Below are 21270 nucleotides of genomic sequence, written 5' to 3' on the forward strand. Positions count from 1 at the left end.
ATTTTCAACTTCATCCACAAAATTTCAGCAACAAAATCTTAGCATATTTCAACCTCAGGAAAGATATTTTGTGCTGAACCAAACTGGGGAAGAAGAATAAGTTGATATATCATTGTTATGTAAGAAAATAATTCAAGAATTTGAGTCCTTTCTTATCTTTGAATCTTACATGTGAAGCATTAACACATCCTGTAATTAGAAATGTAATACAAAATTTTGATGCAACAGAAGTGGAAAATGAAAGGGGCATTCAGCAGATAAATAGATATTCATAACTTCAAATCTACCTTCTGCTTTTTTGGTTGCTTGCTTTTAGATCATATCTACAAATAGCTTCATCCCATTTTAGCCTCAGTATCAGAACGCTTCTTTCTGGCTATCTATGTTCATCCCATTAACAAGGGAAACCAGTTCAATGTTGTCGGCTTCTTCAGAAGTATCGTTATCGACTTCAGAACTTGGCAGCTCGGTTGGAAGAATTGAAGAATTTGGATCACCTCTAGGCACCAAAAACAGCATACAGAGAGGGGAAAGTCGCAATAAGTTCCTAATCAAAATGGCTAGCCATAAATTACCGAACTTCGTTCGTGTAACTTGAAGGATATGGAGCAGGAAACCGCCTCCCCATGATGCTGAGAGAAGTCCAACGTTGTCAATCGACATAAGTAGAGCAAAGAAAGTTCCTTCAATGCCTCTTGGGCAAAGCTTGGAGCTGAGGACTAGAAGAGGCATCCATTTTAGCCTGTTAACAAGCTGATGTACACTCTCATCTATAACAATGAAGAAGTAATCTGGTATTCCAAATTTCAAGTTCAAACGCAAAACAAGCAAGAAATCAAGCATCCCAGATAAACTGAAAATCAATTGAGTCCAGAAAAGCAAGTCGCGGAACTGATGATCCTTGAGAACATACTGATACAGTAAAGCTCCTAAGAGAGACCCAACTGAACCAATTGAGAAAATGAAACCAACATTTTCCTGCATTAAAGCCAAAAGAAAAAATGAACAAAGTACATAAAAAATCTTCAACTGGCTGAAAAAGAGACGAATCATTTGCATAATTCACACATCTTGATTATTAACTTGACTTCAGCCAGGTCAAAGTTCATTTACTTAAACAAGATTCAAGGTGTCAATATCCTAGATGTTACGGCTTGGAAATACAAAGAGTTTTGACAATATCCAAAGAAGTTTCAAGGAGTCAATATCCTAGATGTTACCTGAGAGAACTTTGGACCATTTTTTGAGTCTGTGTACCAATAAAACAGTCCCTCATTGATGTCAAGGCACAATGCAAGAGATAAATACATATATAGGCACGGCCTCCACACATTCGGAATCTTTAACGTTGACCACATAGCCTTCCCAGCACCGACAAACTTTTCGTTTACCTGATTGGTTCCAGGAGACAAAGTAAGAAGTTATGAACCGAAGCAAAGGGAAGACATTACACATAACAGATGCTATAGAATACCTATACCTGTCTGTAATTGAAGTCTGGCATATGGGGTTCATTAAGTAGAATTCCAACCAAAAATACAAGCCCTCCAGGTATTACTAACAAACCATATACTCCCTAACAGAGAAAAGAAAGTAAGTAAATCTCCCAAGCAATGAAAGAATCAAGCCTTGATATTACAAGTATGAAGCAACAAAGAGTTCATAAATAATAGAGAACCATAGAGCCTATCAGATGAACAAGGACACCACTAATCGAGAATCCGAGTAATGCTCCGACTGAAGAACTCAAGGCACACAAACTTTGCAAATCAGCTGCAAGGGTAGGATGAATGTTACTGTTCTGTGCTACACATGCATCTATGGTTACATCTGCTATGGCTACACTGGCACTTCCCGCTGTTAACAACAAAATCGCGAGCACAAGATGCAGCTTCTCGTGTAGGGCTAACGAAAGCAAAGAGATCACACCAAGAAAACCTGGAAATTACAGACATTTCACCATCTGATCGACTTAGAAACTATATAACAAGTGAAGAAGACAAATTAAGTAGAAGAAAGTGGGAACCAAGCAGACTTTTATGAACATGAGGACAAAATGTTTCACTGATGTTCAGCATATCTGCAAGCTTCAGATGTAGCTCACTTGCAGGCATGGGATAGCTAATGACTTAGTTACCGGGCATTTCAAAAGGATTTCTTGCAGAAGAATTATTTTTTCCCCAAATGAACAGGTCCAAAATAGAATACTGAAAATTTGTTAGAACAAGCAGCCTATTCAAAGCACTCAAAAAAAATACTAAGACAAAGCATGGAAACCTTTGCAGACCATTTATGCTGGCAATTGATCTCATAGATTTGATATGAGACAATTTATAAAATAGTGAAGAACCTATAATAATTAGAAACTAAGCACAGTATCATGAAAATATTTTCACACTGAAATTTTCATGATCCAAAAGCAGCAAAAATTCAAAACACCCTTTCAAACGACAGATCCCATTTTGTTTGTTCTTAGCTTCACATTTAACATTCTATTGAACCAGACAGAAATTCGAGGGTAGCAACAAGACATGGCAGATGAATTTACCTGCAAAAACAAAATAAGGCCGTCTATGGTATCCAAGAATGGGGACTAAATCAGTGAAAAGACCCCAGATAGGCTTAACCATCCATGGAATATAGGTAATGCCTGAATAAACCTGTGCTTCAGATGGCTGTACTTTCTGAACATCTTTCATATAGTATTTGGTGGAGACACGGTTAAGTGCTCCACCCAATCCTTGACTAATTCCATAAACAATCACTACTCCAAACACAAAACTCCAATGCATTTCAGTAACCAGTAATTTGAACCAATAAAAAGCTGTCCCAATAGAGACATTAGACTCTTTCTGTGGTTCATCTTCTTCCAAATCTTCAACAGAAATTTTAAGCTTCTCTTCCTCCACCATCAGTTCAAAGAACAGACTTTGACTATCCTGAACTATTCAAATCAAAGAGATTTCAGCATCCAGTTCCTAGAAAGAAAGGAAAAAAAAACCCTTATTGGCTTGAAAATCAAACAGATGAAGAAATCCCTCTACCAAATTCGTAATGCCTCAACTCAGTTAATCTCGAAACTAGCCACCATTGATGAAAACTCAATAGCTCCAAAAATAAACACAAAAACCAACAGAGTTGCTTCAATTAACAGTTGAGATACTCAATCAATCTCAAAATCCGATCTGGGTAAAAGAAGAAACAATCTACAACTTCAGAATAGATGAGGAAAAAAAAAAAAGAAGTGTTCAAACTTCAAATTAGAGAAGCTGAGACATCTTCTTCCTGAAGGTGGTTTGACCAACCACAACTTGAATAAAATGGAAAAACCCCATTTTCAGATCTAGCTTTTTTTTACTGCTATAAAAATTCCATATTCAATTAATGAGAAAAGGAAAAGGGTAATTAGTACATTACAAGACAAGATTTCACAAGGAAGCAGTCAAACAAATTAAAAAACAAAACTTTAAAGTCAATTGAAGCATCAATGGGCCAGAGATTCGAGAGTAGTACACCCTTTTGGGTGAGATTGAATATCAGCTCAAGGATAATACAATAAACCTCAAAGATTAAGGGGAAGGAGGGACAGGTGGGAGGATCTTAATGGTTCCATGGAAGTGGGGACAAGGCAAGAGTAGTTTTTTTAATGGCGGGGAGATAGAATTTAGTTTGTGTAAATGCAATGTTTAAAGATTAGTTGGCTCTCTGTCCAAAGCAAATCTCACGCCCAACTTTGGGCTGCCGCCATTTCAAGCATTTTAATTTAATTCACTAAAATGCCACGTCTTTCAAACCTATCTTTTTTCGGGGGAATTGACAAAAATAGGCCAAAAATGGAGTAGATAAAGACTTTTAGGATTGATTGTAAAAAAGTTGACATTTAGGACAAATTGAAGGTAAAATGACGAAAATACCCTTATTTCAGATTAAACATTTCAATTTAAGAATCTGCGAGATGTCTGCGAGATGTTTGAGAGATGTCTACCAGATGTTTGCGAGATAAAATAATAATAATAATAAATTGCTAACATCCTTGGAAACATCTCTAAAACAACCTTAAATCAACCATAAATCAACTTGAAACAATAAAAAATAATATTTGATTTATACATTTAAGATGCAAATATATATACATACAACACAATTCATATTCGGATTTAAAAAAAAATAAAACAATTAAAACAATTTATTATTATTATTATTTTATCTCGCAAACATCTGGTAGACATCTCGTAAACATCTCGCAGACATCTCGCAAGTTCTTAAATTGAAATGTTTAATCTGAAATGAGGATATTTTCGTCATTTCACCTCCAATTTGTCCTAAATGTCAACTTTTTTACAATCAATCCTAAAAGTCTTTATCTATCCCATTTTTGGCCTATTTTTATCAATTCCCCTTTTTCCGCACACTAAACTCAATGCTTATTTTCTTTAATTCCACAAAATACCTCAGAACTTTGTGTTTAGCTTTTGATTTTGTTTTTAGAATTTGAATATCTCTACCTCTAACTTTTTTGTTTCGGTATCCTCCTTTGAAGAACATGTCAAATTTTGAGAGGGAAATAATAATTTTTTAAAAATTGCCTAAGAATGGAAGTATTCTAGTTAAGACTGATACGTATTGTTGTAAAAAAATTGAAAAAAAATATTTTTTTAAAAAAGAACAAAGAATTAAATCTTTATTTTATTTTTGGAAATTAAATTTTTGTACACAACTTTTTTCTATTGACTTTTTTTTTTCTTTTTGTTATCTAAGAATAAAAATTAAACCAAGTTGTAAAAACTGATACCAGTTTCGATTTTTCATTTTTGTATTTAGGGGAAAAAAATTAAAAAATTTAACAAAATGTTTACATTTTTATAAGTTTTTTCTTTTAGTGATTTTTTTTAATGAAGTGTAATAAATATTTTGTTTTGTTTTTTTTTCATTTTTGAAAAAATCTCAAGAATTTAAATATTTAGTTAGTAAATATGGAAACTTTGATAAGATAGTTTTAAGAAAGTAAACACAAATTTCAAAAACTAAAAAATCAAATCATCACCAAACTCTTCTTTTTTAACTTTAAATATATTTTTTTTACAAAATCTAAACAATAAAGACTTAGTTTTTTTTTTTTTTTTGGCGTGGCCTAAAGATACAAATAGATAGCTTAGTGCTAATACCTACATTCTCCCTTAACAGTAGAAGTCGTCTTCACGATGGGGTGTTATTGTTATTATTTAGACATTAATAATTGAACACAAATCTTCACATAATTTCTGTCATTGTATAGGTAATGATTAGATTACCATGTTGGTAAATGAAAACAAATATACCAACATAAATAGGGTTTCATTTAAACGAAAAAAAATACAAAAGTTTCACCTATTCAAAAATATTTAATCGAGTTTTTAAGTGGTCGTTACATCTAGACGAACACATGTATTAGTGAATATTCTTGTTCTAGCGAACTTGTCATTGCCTTAAATTTAGATTCCATTGATGATTTTCCTAAAAATCTAGCAATGCAATTGAACATACTACTCATTCATAAACTCTACGTGCCATCCATCTATATATTGGTTTCCATTACAATTTCCCCCTTTTAGTGGATATCCACATTGGCTCAAAAGATTGTTAGATGGAGCTGGTCTTTGTGCAGGCTTGGTTTATGGACAATAAGCAATAACAGTGAAGACCAGAGGTTGCCCTCTCTAACTTTGGTTGAATTGAATGGATTATCTGATGATCATTGAAGATATTAAACAACCAATTTGAACAACATAAACAGAAAAAAAAAAAAAAAAAAGTTACTTCATCTAAGCGGTTTGATTTCTTCCGTTCTTACCTGTGTGAAGTGATATGCTATGACAGAAGGGGAGAGAATAATTTGCGACACAAACTAATAATTTTATGACCATGACATTGGGAGTTTTATGGCTATAAAAAAAAAACCGAGATCCAGAAGGATTTGAGCTTGTTTTTCTCCCTTAAATGACGGGGTTAAAAATGTGAAAGAATCTACTTCAGATGGCATACACCACGGTTCACAAAGTTTCATTTAGGGAATGTTTCTTTCTGTTGATAAAATTTACCTTTGTTCACTAACCATTTTATTTGTTGTGTTTTCTCTTCAAATGCATTCTACAGTATGAAGGTGAATTCTCATATATTTCGGGATATGTTGACCATATAGGTGCAGATTCAAGGTGGCAACATCATTAAATAAACACTTTCCAGCCTAATTCTCTTGGCTTTCTTCTTGGAAGTAACCCAACACAAATAATTTTTGGAACCTACGTCGACAGAGATTAGGCGACTACTTAACAACAATGAAGAATATTATTGGATGGGATTTTGTTAAGAATACCTATCTTCTAGCTAGTTGGGAGTATGCTTTCTCCCCTCCCCTTCCTTCCCCTCTTGTTGGTTTACTAAAAAAAGCCTTTTTATTCAGAATGCTGAAACTCTGGCAATGAAGGGTGGGATTTAGAACTGAGAAGAAACTTGTTTGATAGAGGGGTAGAAAGTTGGTTTGCCTGAAGAATAATTGATATAGTAAGACCTTGAAATCTGGAAGCATCTGGGTTCCTTTCAAGCAAGTCCATCTACTACAAGCTGAATAATAGAGCCCCATTATCACATTTGCCAATGATTAAACTAGTTTGCAAAGGAAAAGAGCTGTAGAGAGGAAAGTCTTTCCTTTGGTTTCTTACATATTGAAGTTTGCCCAATACAGAGTGAGAACAAGGAAGGAGTCTTAATTTCCTTGGTTTCAAACCACTCATTTATCCATTTTGATTCTGCTTCTAAGAGTTGGCTTGCCAGAATGCTTAGTAAATAATATTACAAACTGCCTTCCAGAGCTCCTCAGTCCTCACTAGAGGTAATTTTCTTGGCTAGTGTCTGTTATGCTTATGAAGATATGCTACTAGAACCCTTTTACAGTCTACTTGAATAAGTGGGTTACTTCTTTTCCCCCTGATCTAGGTTGAATGTCTTTTGTTTTTTAATAAATTATGTTCCCTATCCCCCCTCAAAAGAGAAAAAAAAATAAAGACCATGTCGCAACATATAAAAAAAATTCTTTCATACTGAAATCCTTAATCATAGTCCGTACATTAACTATCCTCCAGACCTTTCCCATGGCCCATGATCCACAATGAAGTACATTTCTTCCCTATGGAAATGGAACTCCCTTTTATGACCAACCCTAAAATCCAAATTATACAACCCTACAACAGGAGCCTACATATCTACTTGTCTCTGGGGTGGTGTAGTGGACAAAGTTGTAAAATTTTACTCTGGAGGATGTCAATAATTTTATGCATCGGGTCCTATTTCCATGTTGGAAGAAGCTTGATGGTTTTCACCTAGTATCTTAAAAACTTCATTCTGTGAATGTTATGTGGACATCCTTTCAAAATCAAAACCAGGTTTTTCTAGATTTCAGTTCACTTGGCTATCCTCTCAATCGTCCTCAGTTCTTCTTGAATATTTGGAGTCCAGTTTTTCTTCCTCAATCTTGTGATCACCCCCCAGGTCAAAGAAATCAGATTTTGAAGAAATCACTTGTGTTCAGAATCAATCTTATACAGTCCCAAAAACTAAACCCAGGTTTTTTAACTTTTTTCTTTAAAGATAAAATTGGATAAGAACTAGGTATACATAGACAAACATAGTTTCGAATTTTGAAACAAATAAAACCCGACAAATGACCAGAAACAATCAAGAATAACAAGAGTCTGTACAGAATCAGTGACTCCAAACCATAAGAAATTATATGATAATTGATATTAAACAACGCTGAAATAAATAAGCAAGTTCTTATTTCACCAAGCAGTTCAGACTGATACCAATCCGCCATTGAAGACCCTTATTAAACCAAGCACAACAAACTTTACAGTCATTTCAGCAACCCCATATTCAGAGTTGAACAATTATTCATTTAATACTTCTGAAAACTACGATGAGTCAACAAACACCCACACAGCGAAACTCGTAAACTTGCATGTTTAAGAAACAACACGGCCAACAATAGGGTACTTAGCTTGAAATTTGTTCTCCCAGTCGTTGAGAACACCGATCTCTTTCTCAGAGAGGCCTTCGAGTGAAGAGGTGATATCTTCCTCATTCTTGGTCATCTTGGCCAGAGCTCTGCTCGCGTCCTTGCCGGCGAACATGGCGTAAGGACCACCGGAGCCGTAGAAAGAACGACCTGATGTGACGTTGTAGATTTGGCCCTTCAAAGCAACATAGATGGGCTTTGTTGGGTCGGTGCCATTGTAGACCGACAGTTGTAGAGGTGTAAGCTCCATTAGCTCAGCTTGGAGGGGATTGATCGGAATGAGGGACGCCGGACGGTAGCTTCAACTAAAAGTGGAGAATTCAATCCCTTTCTCCTTTTTATTTTATCTTTAATCGAAGGAAAACAAAAGATTTTAGATATGTCCCATTCAGAATAATTCAAATCTCACCCAAAATTAAATAGGGATCTAAACGAATGTCATTTTGGGAAAGGCAGGGGTCCAGTAATTGTAGTCCACTTGATCATTTCAACCTCCAATTCTGAGTCATTTCAACCAAATTTATGACATTTCCACAACTGTGATTTGCCATATTAAAGAATTGTTATTACAACGGAAGATTTATCAAATACTTACCTTTTTCTATGGCCGCTCAAGCCATTGATTTTTAGAAAGTTAATAAGATCAACCGACTGCCCTTCAAATCAAAGCTTAGTTGTCGGGTTAACAATCCTATAATACTTAGAATCATTCTTCCATAACATATTGTTTGATAACAATTTGATTCTTAATTCTTTATTTATCATAGATTTATATAAACATTTAAATTTTTATAAAATTTTCAAAAACGCTAGATTTTTTAAAACTATTTTTTATACAAAAAATTGTAATTGATTTTAAAAAACCTATCCGCTATACCAAAACAAATAACACAATAGGTCAAAAGTAGTAATCATAAATCTCATCTCATTTTAAAAAGCAAAAAGATGTTTTGCATACTTTTTTTTTAAGTTAAAGTTTTGCATTCCTTGACAATAACTAAAAATAGAATTTCCTTTTCCCTCTTGATTACAACAATATAAGAGTGAAGCTCCAACTCTCTCCTGCCCTAGTAGAATCATGTGATAATTGAATGCCTCCTTCAATCAAAGAGTAGTACATCCACATCATTTTAATTGTGCAAATCTCACAAATGTTTTTTAACATTTCCATATAGTTATTCATTTAAGAATCATGATGTATGTACTTAAGTACTCAAACAACTCGGCCAACAATAGGGTATTTAGCTTGAAATTTCTTCTCCCAATCGTTGAGAACACTGATTTCTTTCTTAGAAAGGCCCACGAGCGACGAGGTGATGTCCGATACGTTCTTGCTCATCTTGGCCAAAGCTCTGCTCGCATCCTTGCCAGCGAACATGTTGTAAGACCCACCAAGGCCGTACAATAAAACGGATTTTGTGACATCGTAGATGCAGCCTTTCAAAGCCACATACAGAGGCTTCGATCGGTCGCTGCCATTATAGACTAGCAGTTGCTGAGGAGTAAGCTTAAGCTCCATTAGGTTGGGAAAAATTGATGACCACAAGACACGATTGCATCACTTGAAATTGTGAGTTCAACATACTTTTTTATACTTTTATCTTCAATCCAAAAGGGGCAGACAAAAGCAAAAGATTTTTGGTATGTCTCTTTTGGAATAATTTGACTTACTAACCCAATGTTATTGTTGATCTATATATTCTACAGATTGTTGTTTTATTTTAATCTATGTTTGTACTTTAAAGTGTGAAATTTGATATTTATACTTTATATATATTCGCCCCAATTGGTAAATTTGATGTCTTAGTTTAGATTAATTCAAGGTTAGAGGGTTACAAATAATAAAAAACTTTGTGATTTAGTTTAAACAAATTAAGATATAAGTCAAGCCTAAAGGGAAAGGAAAAGGAGTACATGAATGGAAAAGAAACAACAAATCATATCAATCAGAAATGATATATGATTAAATCAATAGTTACTACTTTGCTATTAAATGAATAATCACAATAACTAAAAATGTAAGTATTTGGTTGAACAATCATATGTTTGGCGATATTTAAATACTTTCCATAACATGTAAGTGAGAAAAAAAACGAAATGCTTGATCTATTAATAATTTTTGTAAAAGAACAAGAAAGGGAGGAGGGAGAATTTTTTCTTTCTTTCCAAATTTATTAAAAGTAGAAGAATAAATTTAGAAACTAAAAAAAAAGTGGACTAAAAGGGAGAATAACCATCAAATTACCAATAGGAAAATAGTAATTCTAAGAAAAACATCCCCTCCATACCCTTCATCTCTATACATAGAATCTCCTTTCACATCTTTCTTTAACATTTTCCATACGCTACCATTTATTCTCTGGAAAATTAGTGTCACAATTGTTATGAATCCTATGTAGAAGAAAGCTCCCAAGGTTGCATCAGCCCGAATATTGTGGTACAAAATTTCTTTGTTTGACATGCCTATGAACGAGATCATGATGTTAAATATAGCATCAAGTCTTACTAGCTTCAAAAACATGTTGTGATACACAATTAAGTATTTTGGTAACAAATGTGATAACTTTATTCACTTTTATATAGTATGTGTGACGAATGGAGCGACCAAATCTAAACGAGGAGGTACCAAATAAATATGCCAACGATTTTTTTCAAGATTGTGTATCAAATATAAAATTTCTATAATGGTATAAGATCTTGTAGATCTTTTTATATTTTGTCTAAGATATTGTACTAATATTATTCTAATATTTTTGTTCAAGATCATGTACTGAAATTTTTTATATTTAGTATGAATCAAATAACCCTTCAGAAAAACAATACAATATTTATGGTTGATTGAAAACAAATATCTTAATTTCAATATAAAAGAAAAATGGCAAAAAGGAAGAAAAAAATACGAAAATGAATAGCAAATCTGAAATATTTTAAAATATAATAAGTGTTTTTTTTTTTAAATTTCTTTTTAATATTTTGATATTTTGTTACAGGAAAATTGCATTAGATTATAAATCGTTTTTAGAAAAAACATCTCATAACACCTTCTTTTATATTATAAATTTAACAAAAATGACTGATAATCGAAGATAACCATATGATAATCTGCTTTTAAATTTTTACTTTTACAATTTAAAAAAGGTAGGTGACATGAACTCTATTATCATATTTTTTTTGTTCCTCGTTATTTTGCGAACTATATTTATATTTATGAAAATTAAGAATTTTCAAATCTAAACCCTAATTTTGGTACCGGGTCAAATTAAAAAGGGCCGAAAGAAAACTTAGCCCAATCAATCTTGCAAAGTCCAACAACATAAGCCCAATGTTTTAACTAAAAAAAAGAAAAGAAAAGAAAAAAGGAAACCCTAGCTTCCACAATTCTTTCAACTTCTTCCTCAACTCTCACGTCTCTGCCTTTCACAAACCTCTGATCTTCATTCTCCACGGTGTAATCTTTCTCTTCGTTCATGTCGCCACGATCTATATGGAAGGGCGGTTTTGTTGATGCATTCCTGTCGAAAATGAAGAAGAATGTAGAACCACTTATGAACAAGAAAATTTGGTCACGTGGATCTATGATTCTGCCGGAATTCGTTGGTAGCACCGTACGAGTCTACAATGGAAAAAATTTTATTCGTTGTAAGATCACTGAAGAAAGGGTTGGCCATAAATTTGGAGAGTTTGCTATGACACGGAAACGAAAAATTGCGAGATCAAATAGTGCACCGGTAAAAAGAGGGGGGAAAAAGTAAAGTTGAAGCGCATATGCCATTTCGTATTCACCTTTTCTTTCTTATTCTCAATTCAAGGTCAGTAAAATCAGTCTGGTGCTGTCATTGTAGTTGTTTTTTTCTATTTTGCGCCACAGACTGTCACTGTTTTCGTTTGATATCGCCACAGCTGTTGTTGGTTTCTGTATGATTCTGGATTTCAAATTCTGAATGACTCTGTTCTACCATGGTTAGATAGAACTATCTAGAGATATTGTATTCTGAAATGATAATGACGTTCATGTTACAAGATAGCCTTTTTTTTAAAAAAATTGTTGTTAATACAATAAATTTTCCTCGTTAATTCATTCATATACTTGAACTTTTCATCATTTTTCGTTTCTTCAAACCTATATCTTTAAATTTTTAACAAAATTCTGAAAATACAAGTTATTTAAAAACTACGTGTTTTGGTATTCACAAACTGTACATAGTTTCTATAAACGTATACCCAAACGAAGGTAAAAATCAGAAACAAAAAATGAAATGGTTATTGAGAGAACCATAATTTTATAACAGAATTTCTTTTTCAAGTTCAACAAAGTAAAGGGTGATGCTCCTCTTCACTCTAACTATAAGTAAACATATGCTAATTGAAAGACCCTTCTTCAACAATGCACAAACAAATTTGTAGTCATTTGAGCAAAGAAGAATACTTGAGGCATTTGGGACTATAGTCATTGAAGACTATGATAACAACCTATTAGTACAATAAAAACACTATTATTTACTATTTATTATAGTTTTTACCCTTTTACATTTGTATTGTGTACCGTTTTCATCAAATACATACTCGCGAACTATTGTAAACAACACTCACTCCTTCCCTTGATGAAGTGTCCCATTTCGATCAATGTTCGACACACATATATTAAAAAAAGTAAATTTCTATTTTAAATTTTTTTAACACTAGGGTACTTGGCTTGAACTTTGTTCTCTCGCTCACTGAGAACACCGATTTCTTTCTCAAAGGTGATGACCGCCTCGTTCTTGCTCATTTTGGCATAGCTCTGCTCGCATTCTTATTGGTGAATATGGGGTATGGGATATGATGGGTCGGTGCCATTGTAGGGCATCAGTCATCGAGGTGTAAAGCTCCATTGGCTCCGGGGGAAATTGATCAGAATGAGGAACGGTAGCTTCAGTTGAAATGGTGAATTCAACCACTTTTCATATTCATCCTCAATCGAATGGGGAGAAAAAGCAAAGGATTGTGGAAGTGTCCGTTTGGAATAATTTGACTTTATAACCCTGAATAAAGTATTTTAAATCACAAAACTTAAAAAGAAAAAGTAAAATGTCACAACATACTAAAGATGAATAGAGATACGATGTAGATGCATATAGTAGTCTATTTTGATCCACTCTTATATTTTATAAATATCTTGTTTTATTTTACTATATTTGAAAATAACCTTTAAAATTAAACACAAAAAATGTGTTATTCACGTCATTATGAAAAAATTTCAGTTGTTATTTCTGACTGCCAACAAAAATTGTCTAGTAATTTCATCTTTATATTCCATAGAGTATTATTTTATTTTAGTCCAAGTGCGAAATTTGATCTTTATACTTCAAATTCGTCTAGTTGGTATTTTGTGAAATTTGATCTTTATACTTTAAATTCGTCTCCAGTTGGTATTTTGTGAAATTTGATCTTTATGCTTTAAATTCGTCTCCAGTTGGTATTTTGTTTTGGAGTCTTGATCTAGATTCTGGGTTGGAGCGTTACAAATAAAAGAAACTTTGTCAGTATGATTTGGTTCAAAACAAACTAAAACATAAGTATACACGTGACTCTCAAGAATGGACAAGAACAACATCCATATGAATGAGAAGGGATATTGATAAGATCGTGCAAGTATGATTAAAATAAAAGCGAATCAACATTTACTGCCTTACTGTTAAATAATCATATAAACTAAATAATTAAACGTGTTTAGTTTAACAATTATGTGTTTGTGATCTTTATAGAGAATTTCTGTAATATGTAAATGAGAAAAAAGCACATTGATCCCCCATATAACCACTTCCAACCATCTAAACACACAACAAGAACACCACGAGAGATGGAAAGTGGTACTTTTTTTTATAGCTAAAAGTACAGAGACTACGTATCGTTCAATAAATAGAGGAGATCAAAAGTTTAATTCTGAAATGGTTAAAAGCAACAAATAAAATTAAGAATAATAAGAAGAAAAAAAACCCATCAGATTGAAGCAAGTATCTTGCGTCTGCAAAAATCATTTGCAAGGAAGACAGACAAATTTCAATTTTGAATATCAATTCTGAAGAATTGGTGTGAACAAAATGCTTCTTAAGCAATGCTAAATCTAATCTATTCCTCTCACAAATTATGATTTTGCAACAAAACTAACACCGTAAAGCATTTCATTCAGTAGGCACACGATTTCCTTTGTTGTTCTGAATGATAGTACAATGAATCCTAACTAGAAGAAGGCTCCCATAGTTCCAAGGATGCTTGCATCAGCCGGAATATTGTGGTACAAAACTTCTTTGTTTAACAAGCTCATGGAGATCATGAACAATCTTAAATACAGCATCAGGTCTAGCAAGCCTCAAGGCATTCTGTGACATGATCAGCAACTCATCTGCTTTTGGCCCAAACCATTTTGCTACAATGTTCGCTATCTCTTTAGGAGATTTTGAAAACTTCCCACATCCGTTTTCGACGACATATGGCACATTTCCAGCTTCCTGAAAGCAGAAAGTAGTAATTCGGTAACGAATGTGACACTGACTGTGATGGGAAAAGTAACCTGGACTCTTTGACAACTTCATCTAGTGCTATAGCAACTATGATGTGTGTGACCAATGTAATGAATGGAGCAACCAAATCACAATTCATTAATTTAAACTTGTAGAATATTAATCTAAACTAGACCAGGAAACATTTCTTTCATTGTACGATAAACTCAAAGTCACAAGAAATGTTTGCATTGACTTTGCCTCCACATGAAAGAAATTTGGACTCCAAAACCAAGAAAAATTAATTGAGCTATCCAAATCCTCAGAATAGGAGCTTATAATATAAGCTAACTAGAATAATGGAAAATTTCACAGGATAAATAAGGAAAATTAAAAAGCCATGCAGTTACGAATGACCTGCCAATGTACAGAACTTTCAAGAATTCAATAAGAAAATGACCTGTCCAGCAATGTAGTCATTCAGAATTATAGGAAGACCTCTTATCATGGCTTCAGCAATCGTTCCAGGGCCCGCCTGCAGTGGTAAATCCGTTAGTTGATAGCCACATTCACCGTGAAAATAAAATCCATTCAGAAATTACCTTTGTTATAATGCAATCACAAGCTCCCATGCATTCCTCCATTTTTGTGACAAACCCCTTCACCTACAACATTAGAGAGAATTTTGTGTAATGGAATGTCCACCAATTTAGGCATGGATGCCCCTCTGACCAAGCATCTAGGTAGTAGTAACTATAGTGTTCATCTATCCTTGAAACTACCAATGACAGTTTTTTAAAATTTGTCTGCACCAAAAATGATAAAGCATATAACACGCAGCTGACTTTGGCCAATCAAAGTTTAGATATCCCCATATTGGAGCATTAGCGCATCCATTTTCTAGCTCATCAACACTTCACTAACCATAGAAGAAATAATCAAAATCAGCTCCTGTAAAGTAGCTAAGTTCTCTTTTCAGGGTTACCAGACTTAATGGTTAATGTAATATATAAAAGGGCCTTTTTATTCAAGTAAAAGACCATCGCCTTTTAGGTCATTGAAAGTAGGATAGTATATGTGTAACCTAATGCATGAGTTCAAATTCCCATGTTCTACCAATCCTTTGAAGTAAGATCCTCAATGGCTTAAAGGAAGTCAAAAGCAACCAAAGTCAAAAAGTGGGTCAAACTCACATAGAAGTTGAGTGAGTATTATGGATTCAATCGATGAATCCGTAGCTTCTATTGTTTCATATTTTAAGCATTTGCTGGAAACATATGCAGACTTGACATTGATATGCAGACTTGATAACAGGCAGAGTTGATAACAGGCAGACTTGATAACAGGCAGAAGTCAAAATTGCGATCCAAGCATAAATGAGGATTTTAGACTGATGAATACCTGGACAGGAACCTTCCAATCAATTGAACGCAACCTGCCAGCTAGTTTTTTGTTGTGGCCACAGATCACAAGAACTTGGCCTATTGGCTCTCCATGATTTTCATCATACAATGCCTTACTTAGCGCCTTTGCAGTAGCCTCAATGGGACCCATGCCTTCCCCCCCTCCCATAAGCAACACGGCAGGAAGATTTTCATCCATGCCCAATTCTTTTCTTAACTCAATCTGTGGTCATTGAAAACGAAGTGAGCTTTAATTCAAAATTTAGACCAGAATTCTGTTCAACATTAAATAACATAAATGATTTTAAGTTACAGTGAATGAAATGTTTCCCAAGTAAAAAAGTTATTGCAAATTTCCATTGTCCACTTGGGTTTGCAGAAAAATATACAAGGTTCCTATTCTGCAACCTTGAGGATCTAAAGAGTTAAACATCTAGTGTGCAGTTCTGAAATCTTTATGGAAGTTATGGTACAAAAGAAAAAGAAAAAAAGAAAAAGAAAAAAAGAAAAAAAGAAAAGCAGCATCATCGATCAAAAACAATTCACAAGGTAAGACAGAGTGGGGTATCAAATGCAAACGGGACGGATAATACTGAGTCGTATCAAATGCAAACAAACAATTCTCGAATCAGTAGTCTACCTTCGGACGAATAGGCTTAACAAAGGAAGGCCGCACAGGAAGGCCAAAAACCTTTAGTTTGGAAGGCTGGAGTCCAGCTTTCAAAGCCCTCTTTGCTACCTCCGTAGATGGGCAGTAGCATCTTGTAACAAGCTTGTGAAACCTGAACAAAATATTAAGATAGTGAAAACTATGCTGTGAATAAACAGTCAACATACATAACAAAAAAGAATGACAAACCATGTTGGGTGGCAGGTGCTCAAATCTGTGACTACTGTGGTGAAAACAATCTTATTCAAGAGGCCCTTCGACCTCAAAATACGAATGGGAACATGCTGCATCAGAGGATGAACACTGATAATAATATCTGGCCTATATTTCATCAGTCCTTTTGCTACTTCTCTGGTAGATGATGATGAATTAGAAAAATATCATGAAATGAAACAACTCAATAGAATCAAAATGCCAATCAAGGAAAATAGTCAGAAAATTGAGCAGTCTTTCTATCTTTAAGCTCTTCAGACGATCATAAGGGAATCTTAAGGCAACTACCAGTGATAGTGAAAGAAAAACTCACCGAGCTATGAATGTTGAAGTTGCAGCAAAATTTGACTGATGAATCACTTTTGGAGCAGTCACATAGTAAGTCATCTTCCACAATGTGCCATGTTTCACCAAGAAGTTGTAGCTTCTTGGTAATTGATTGAAAGGCCAAGGAGTGTGGTCCGTCCACAAATCAGTTATAAACACCTGCAATCATTCATATTATATTACAAATAAAGTAATGTCAACACTATCACAGATCCACAAAAACCAAATACATAGTATACTTTTCTTAAACCTCCAATGGATCAGTGAGAAATTGAATGTCACAGGTATGAAATTCTAAACGAGCATTTCAGGTACGTTAATTCGTTTAGTAAAAATTTGACTTCTAACCATCAACCCAGCAAAACTAACCTGATAATTGTTCCCAAATTCTTCATTAAAGGCTGCCTTGATTGCCTCAGCAGAAGCCCGATGACCTCCACCAGTGTCACTCATTAAAATAAGAACCCGTTTGGGGTTCTCAGCCTCGATTTTATTCAATGGCAGTGCCCCATCTTGCGAAACACCAAATCCATCGTCTCTAATCCCATTGGTTTCATCTGAAACACCACCTAACGAAGCAAACCCAAGAGGGGGTTTGTGACAATGAAACTTTATAACATTATTGAACTCGTTCACAAATCTCCTTAAGCTCGAGCTACCTCTTGAACTCAAGCTCAACGAAGCACCAGACCTGGGTGGCCTTTTTACACAACGATAATTTTCAAACCCGTTCAAATAAAGAGAGTGTGACGACGAACCAGAACACCCTTCTGAATTCAAGTTAAGAAACCTTGAACTAAACGCAAAATAACCCAGTTGAGAAATGAAATCGGAAACAGAACCATTTTCTTGAACTACAGTCGATGGATTACGCATGTTTCTTTTGCAGCTAAGTAAGATACATGGAGATCAACGAAATGGGTGTTCTACAAAACCAAAAATGGGACGATTCCACACAAATAAACAAGAAAGAAAGAGGGTCGTTGAAGTTGATTGAATTAGAATGGAGAAACGAAAAAGAGAGATGTTGAAGTTGAATGAGAGGGACCTTCTGGCTTCTGAAACTGGTTCTTCCACAGCCACAAGGAGAGGATGTAGTGAATGAAATATGGCGCTTGAGGATGTGTCCTTTTATTCCTTTCCAGCTCCGCGTCAAAATGTCGCTTAGTTTTTCACAGCTCCATAGCCCAAAATTCAACCGTATATTCCATTGGAAATGGAAATTGATACCTAAACACCATCGGATAGGGATAGGACCCTCCCAACTGTAATGGATTTACACTAGTCATCTCCAAGTCCACCGGCCATCGCCAATTCTCTTTGGAAAATCAACGAAATTAAATTACTTTTTGGGCGTGTTCTTGATTTCTCCAAATACCCCATTTTACCCGACAGTCAAATTTATCCAAGTTTTCACTTTTTTTTTTCTCTCTTTCTAAAATCTATTCGTCTATAAAGAACATAAACAACGTTTTGAATTCAACCGGAAACCATTAGTAAAAAATAAAAAGAAAAAGAAAAAAAGTTGTTTTTCTCTTTTGCCATTTAACTTTGTATATAATGACTTTCAATTTGAATGTTTTAAATTTAAAAAACGATTAGAAAATATTTACAAATATAGTCTAAACTCTTTATCAATTTATCGACATCTATAAGGTATCTTTCACTAATATTTGTACTCATCATAATATACTTAAAAACAACTCAATTTTTAAACTAGTTTGTTCAACTTTTAAAACTTTAACTTGATATTAAAAACTTACTTAAAACGAATGTGATGAAAACTATAATGTGTTTAAAAAGGAAATAAGAAATAGTATATGTTTGAAAGCGTGTTGTGAAAATATGGTAAAAGAACAAAACTTTCATTCAGTAAGCGATAAAAATGAGTCTTTTCAAATATAAACAAAATAAACGGATAGATTATGAAATTATGAAAATATTTTTAACCTTGTTTTTAATAATCTTTTCGATAAAAATCTTTTAGATACAAAATTAAAATATTAATTTCACACCCTACCACCAAAGAAGAATAAGAATAAGAAAATGATTGAAGATGAAAGTTAAAAGTCCATAATCCCAATTCCCACGTTTTTATGCGTTGGGATTTTAATGAACATTGATGACTACCCTCATTTTATTGGCCTAACTTGTTCCCATTTACATTCCATATATTTAATTCTTACTAACTTTAGATTATAGGGAAAAAAGGTTTTCTATTTTCTAAATTTACGATTGTTTTTTATCTCCAAAATTTTAGTTAGTACGTTAATAAACACTAAAATTACTGCACCAATTATAAAACACAAATATAATATTTTTAATTAAGTTTCCAATACAATAATAATTTTCTTTAGTTATGTTTTGATATATTTAAAAATGTTTATTTTTAAATATGAAGATGAGAGTTATTGCTATTGTTACTATTTTCGTTCTTAACCTATTTTAATCATATGTTAACTTTAATATGACTCTGGTTATCAACTAAGTGATTAATTATCGTAGTATGTTTTTTTATTATTATTTTAATATGATTACACAAAATCTTTTCGAAACACTTAGTTAATTATTTAAAATATTTGAAATCGTAATTTTCATACCAATAAATTTTTTTTATATATTTTTAAGTAAATTTAGAAGTGATATTATTTTTTTAATTTTTCTAAAACCAAATTACTATAAAAAAAAATATATGTTCAAAGAGGAAAAGTAATTTGATGGGATTGTGGAAAGTTTGGCGAATGAGAGGAGAAAAAAATGCACGTGATTTGCTTAATTTCAAGTAATGTTGAAATAGGAAAAATGTGCAGCCCATGTGGTACATATGAATCTTTCATATGATACCCTTCAAATCTCACCGTCCAAAACCTGATTGCCCACTGAGGTGACCCTTCAATTTTTTTTTTAACTTAAGTTCATGCATTCACTCATCCGTCATTAAAATGAACACAATCTTAATAAGAATCTCAATTACAAATAAATTAAATATTTGACGGTTTTTAAATAGGTTGATACAATTGTAGTTAAAGGAAAATAAAGTTTTAAAGCAGATTTGAAATTGATTTAACATCAAATTTGAATATTAAACATGTATGATATAATCAAGGTTTATGACTGAATCAAAACAATAATAATAAAAATTTATAAAGTAGCCTAAATAGTAAGAATTGTATGGGATTCTGATTTATGGTGTTTGTTTAAAACAAATGGATGACTAAAATGTAAGGGCTAAGAAGTAATTTTAAACTTTCAAATTTTCAAAATAATGATCTAACCAAAGGCAAATGGTCAACTTTCAAAATATAGGAAAGTTAAAATATTAACGTCTTGAGTGGTCTAATCTTCCTTAATGGCTATTGTTGTAATTGCAAGATTGACCTTTTTTTCTTCTTTGTGAACAAATTGCAACTATAACACTGTTAAAACATGTTATTTTGTTCCTCTTGAACCTGTTAACACTTAACATGCATAGTTAGAGGCTTTGAACACCTTTTTATTCATAAATAATAGTCTTCTTATTTCTATAGTTTGTAAATTGCTTTCTTCCACTGTTTACAAAATCATATCATTTTTATAAAATTAGAGAGGTTTTTTTTTTTTTTTTTAAAGAAATTTAGTTGAGCATTGAAATGTTTAATTAGTTAGAAAATAATGAAACAAATGTTCAGAAGTTAACAATATGTTAATTTGAACTTAAAAATTATCACTGTTTTAAATTCATTTATACATATTTTGAAATTTTATGAATTTAATAAATGTAAACTTCAAATAGGGAAGGTGAATGGTGCATTTTGTTGAAAGTTTTTATATAACAAGATGTACATTGACATATATGAACAATGTAATAATATATCAGTAAAATACTATTTAACATCAACCAACTAGATATCTTAGTTGATTAAAATATTTTTCTATGACATGTATGTATATGTGTAAGTTGATAAATATGGTTTAGAGTTTGATCGTTGCTATATTTGTCCTGGTTAAAGTTAACAATAATTCTAATAAATAAATAGTACATTGGACTATAGGTGTTCACAGTTTGGTTCGATTCGATTTGAAAATGAAACCTTGCTGAAGTGTAAAATGCAAAAACTTCGATTCAGTTTTAAATTACCTCATATTATA

General features: G+C 33.1%; 4 protein-coding genes across 4 annotated transcripts; all 4 read right to left on the reverse strand.

The window, feature by feature from the left end:
• Nucleotides 1–74: 74 nt before the first annotated feature.
• Nucleotides 75–3532, reverse strand: LOC101209519 (probable folate-biopterin transporter 2). The gene is made up of 5 exons (XM_004138648.3): nucleotides 2549–3532; nucleotides 1679–1938; nucleotides 1481–1576; nucleotides 1221–1391; nucleotides 75–978 (listed from the first exon to the last, which is right to left on the reverse strand). Exons 1-5 carry the CDS (start codon nucleotides 2910–2912, stop codon nucleotides 358–360), a joined length of 1512 nt encoding a protein of 503 aa, XP_004138696.1. The 5' UTR covers nucleotides 2913–3532; the 3' UTR covers nucleotides 75–357.
• A 4211-nt stretch (nucleotides 3533–7743) lies between these two features.
• Nucleotides 7744–8476, reverse strand: LOC101210009 (probable steroid-binding protein 3). The gene has a single exon (XM_004138650.3). It carries the CDS (start codon nucleotides 8298–8300, stop codon nucleotides 7998–8000), a length of 303 nt encoding a protein of 100 aa, XP_004138698.1. The 5' UTR covers nucleotides 8301–8476; the 3' UTR covers nucleotides 7744–7997.
• A 475-nt stretch (nucleotides 8477–8951) lies between these two features.
• LOC101210260 (probable steroid-binding protein 3) lies at nucleotides 8952–9629 on the reverse strand. Its single transcript, XM_004138651.3, has one exon. It carries the CDS (start codon nucleotides 9567–9569, stop codon nucleotides 9264–9266), a length of 306 nt encoding a protein of 101 aa, XP_004138699.1. The 5' UTR covers nucleotides 9570–9629; the 3' UTR covers nucleotides 8952–9263.
• A 4437-nt stretch (nucleotides 9630–14066) lies between these two features.
• Nucleotides 14067–18335, reverse strand: LOC101209030 (monogalactosyldiacylglycerol synthase, chloroplastic-like). Its single transcript, NM_001305770.1, is given in 8 exon segments — nucleotides 14067–14538; nucleotides 14990–15064; nucleotides 15132–15194; nucleotides 15931–16155; nucleotides 16573–16714; nucleotides 16792–16953; nucleotides 17129–17301; nucleotides 17512–18335. Coding segments are annotated over 8 exon segments (1578 nt in total). The 5' UTR covers nucleotides 18019–18335; the 3' UTR covers nucleotides 14067–14307.
• Nucleotides 18336–21270: the final 2935 nt, after the last annotated feature.

The sequence above is a fragment of the Cucumis sativus genome, chromosome 2, assembly GCF_000004075.3.
Source record: "Cucumis sativus cultivar 9930 chromosome 2, Cucumber_9930_V3, whole genome shotgun sequence".
NCBI classification, from domain to species: Eukaryota; Viridiplantae; Streptophyta; class Magnoliopsida; order Cucurbitales; family Cucurbitaceae; genus Cucumis; species Cucumis sativus.

What these genes read in the sequence shown, in the direction of transcription:
- LOC101209519 (XM_004138648.3), bottom strand. Translation starts at nt 2,912, where the DNA reads ATGGTGGAGGAAGAGAAGCTTAAAATTTCTGTTGAAGATTTGGAAGAA. An exon ending in GCCTTATTTTGTTTTTGCAG is followed by an intron (nt 1,939 to 2,548) that starts GTAAATTCATCT and finishes TGTAATTTCCAG; the next exon opens with GTTTTCTTGGTGTGATCTCT. An exon ending in CAGACTTCAATTACAGACAG is followed by an intron (nt 1,392 to 1,480) that starts GTATAGGTATTC and finishes GGAACCAATCAG; the next exon opens with GTAAACGAAAAGTTTGTCGG.
- LOC101210009 (XM_004138650.3), bottom strand. Translation starts at nt 8,300, where the DNA reads ATGGAGCTTACACCTCTACAACTGTCGGTCTACAATGGCACCGACCCA.
- LOC101210260 (XM_004138651.3), bottom strand. Translation starts at nt 9,569, where the DNA reads ATGGAGCTTAAGCTTACTCCTCAGCAACTGCTAGTCTATAATGGCAGC.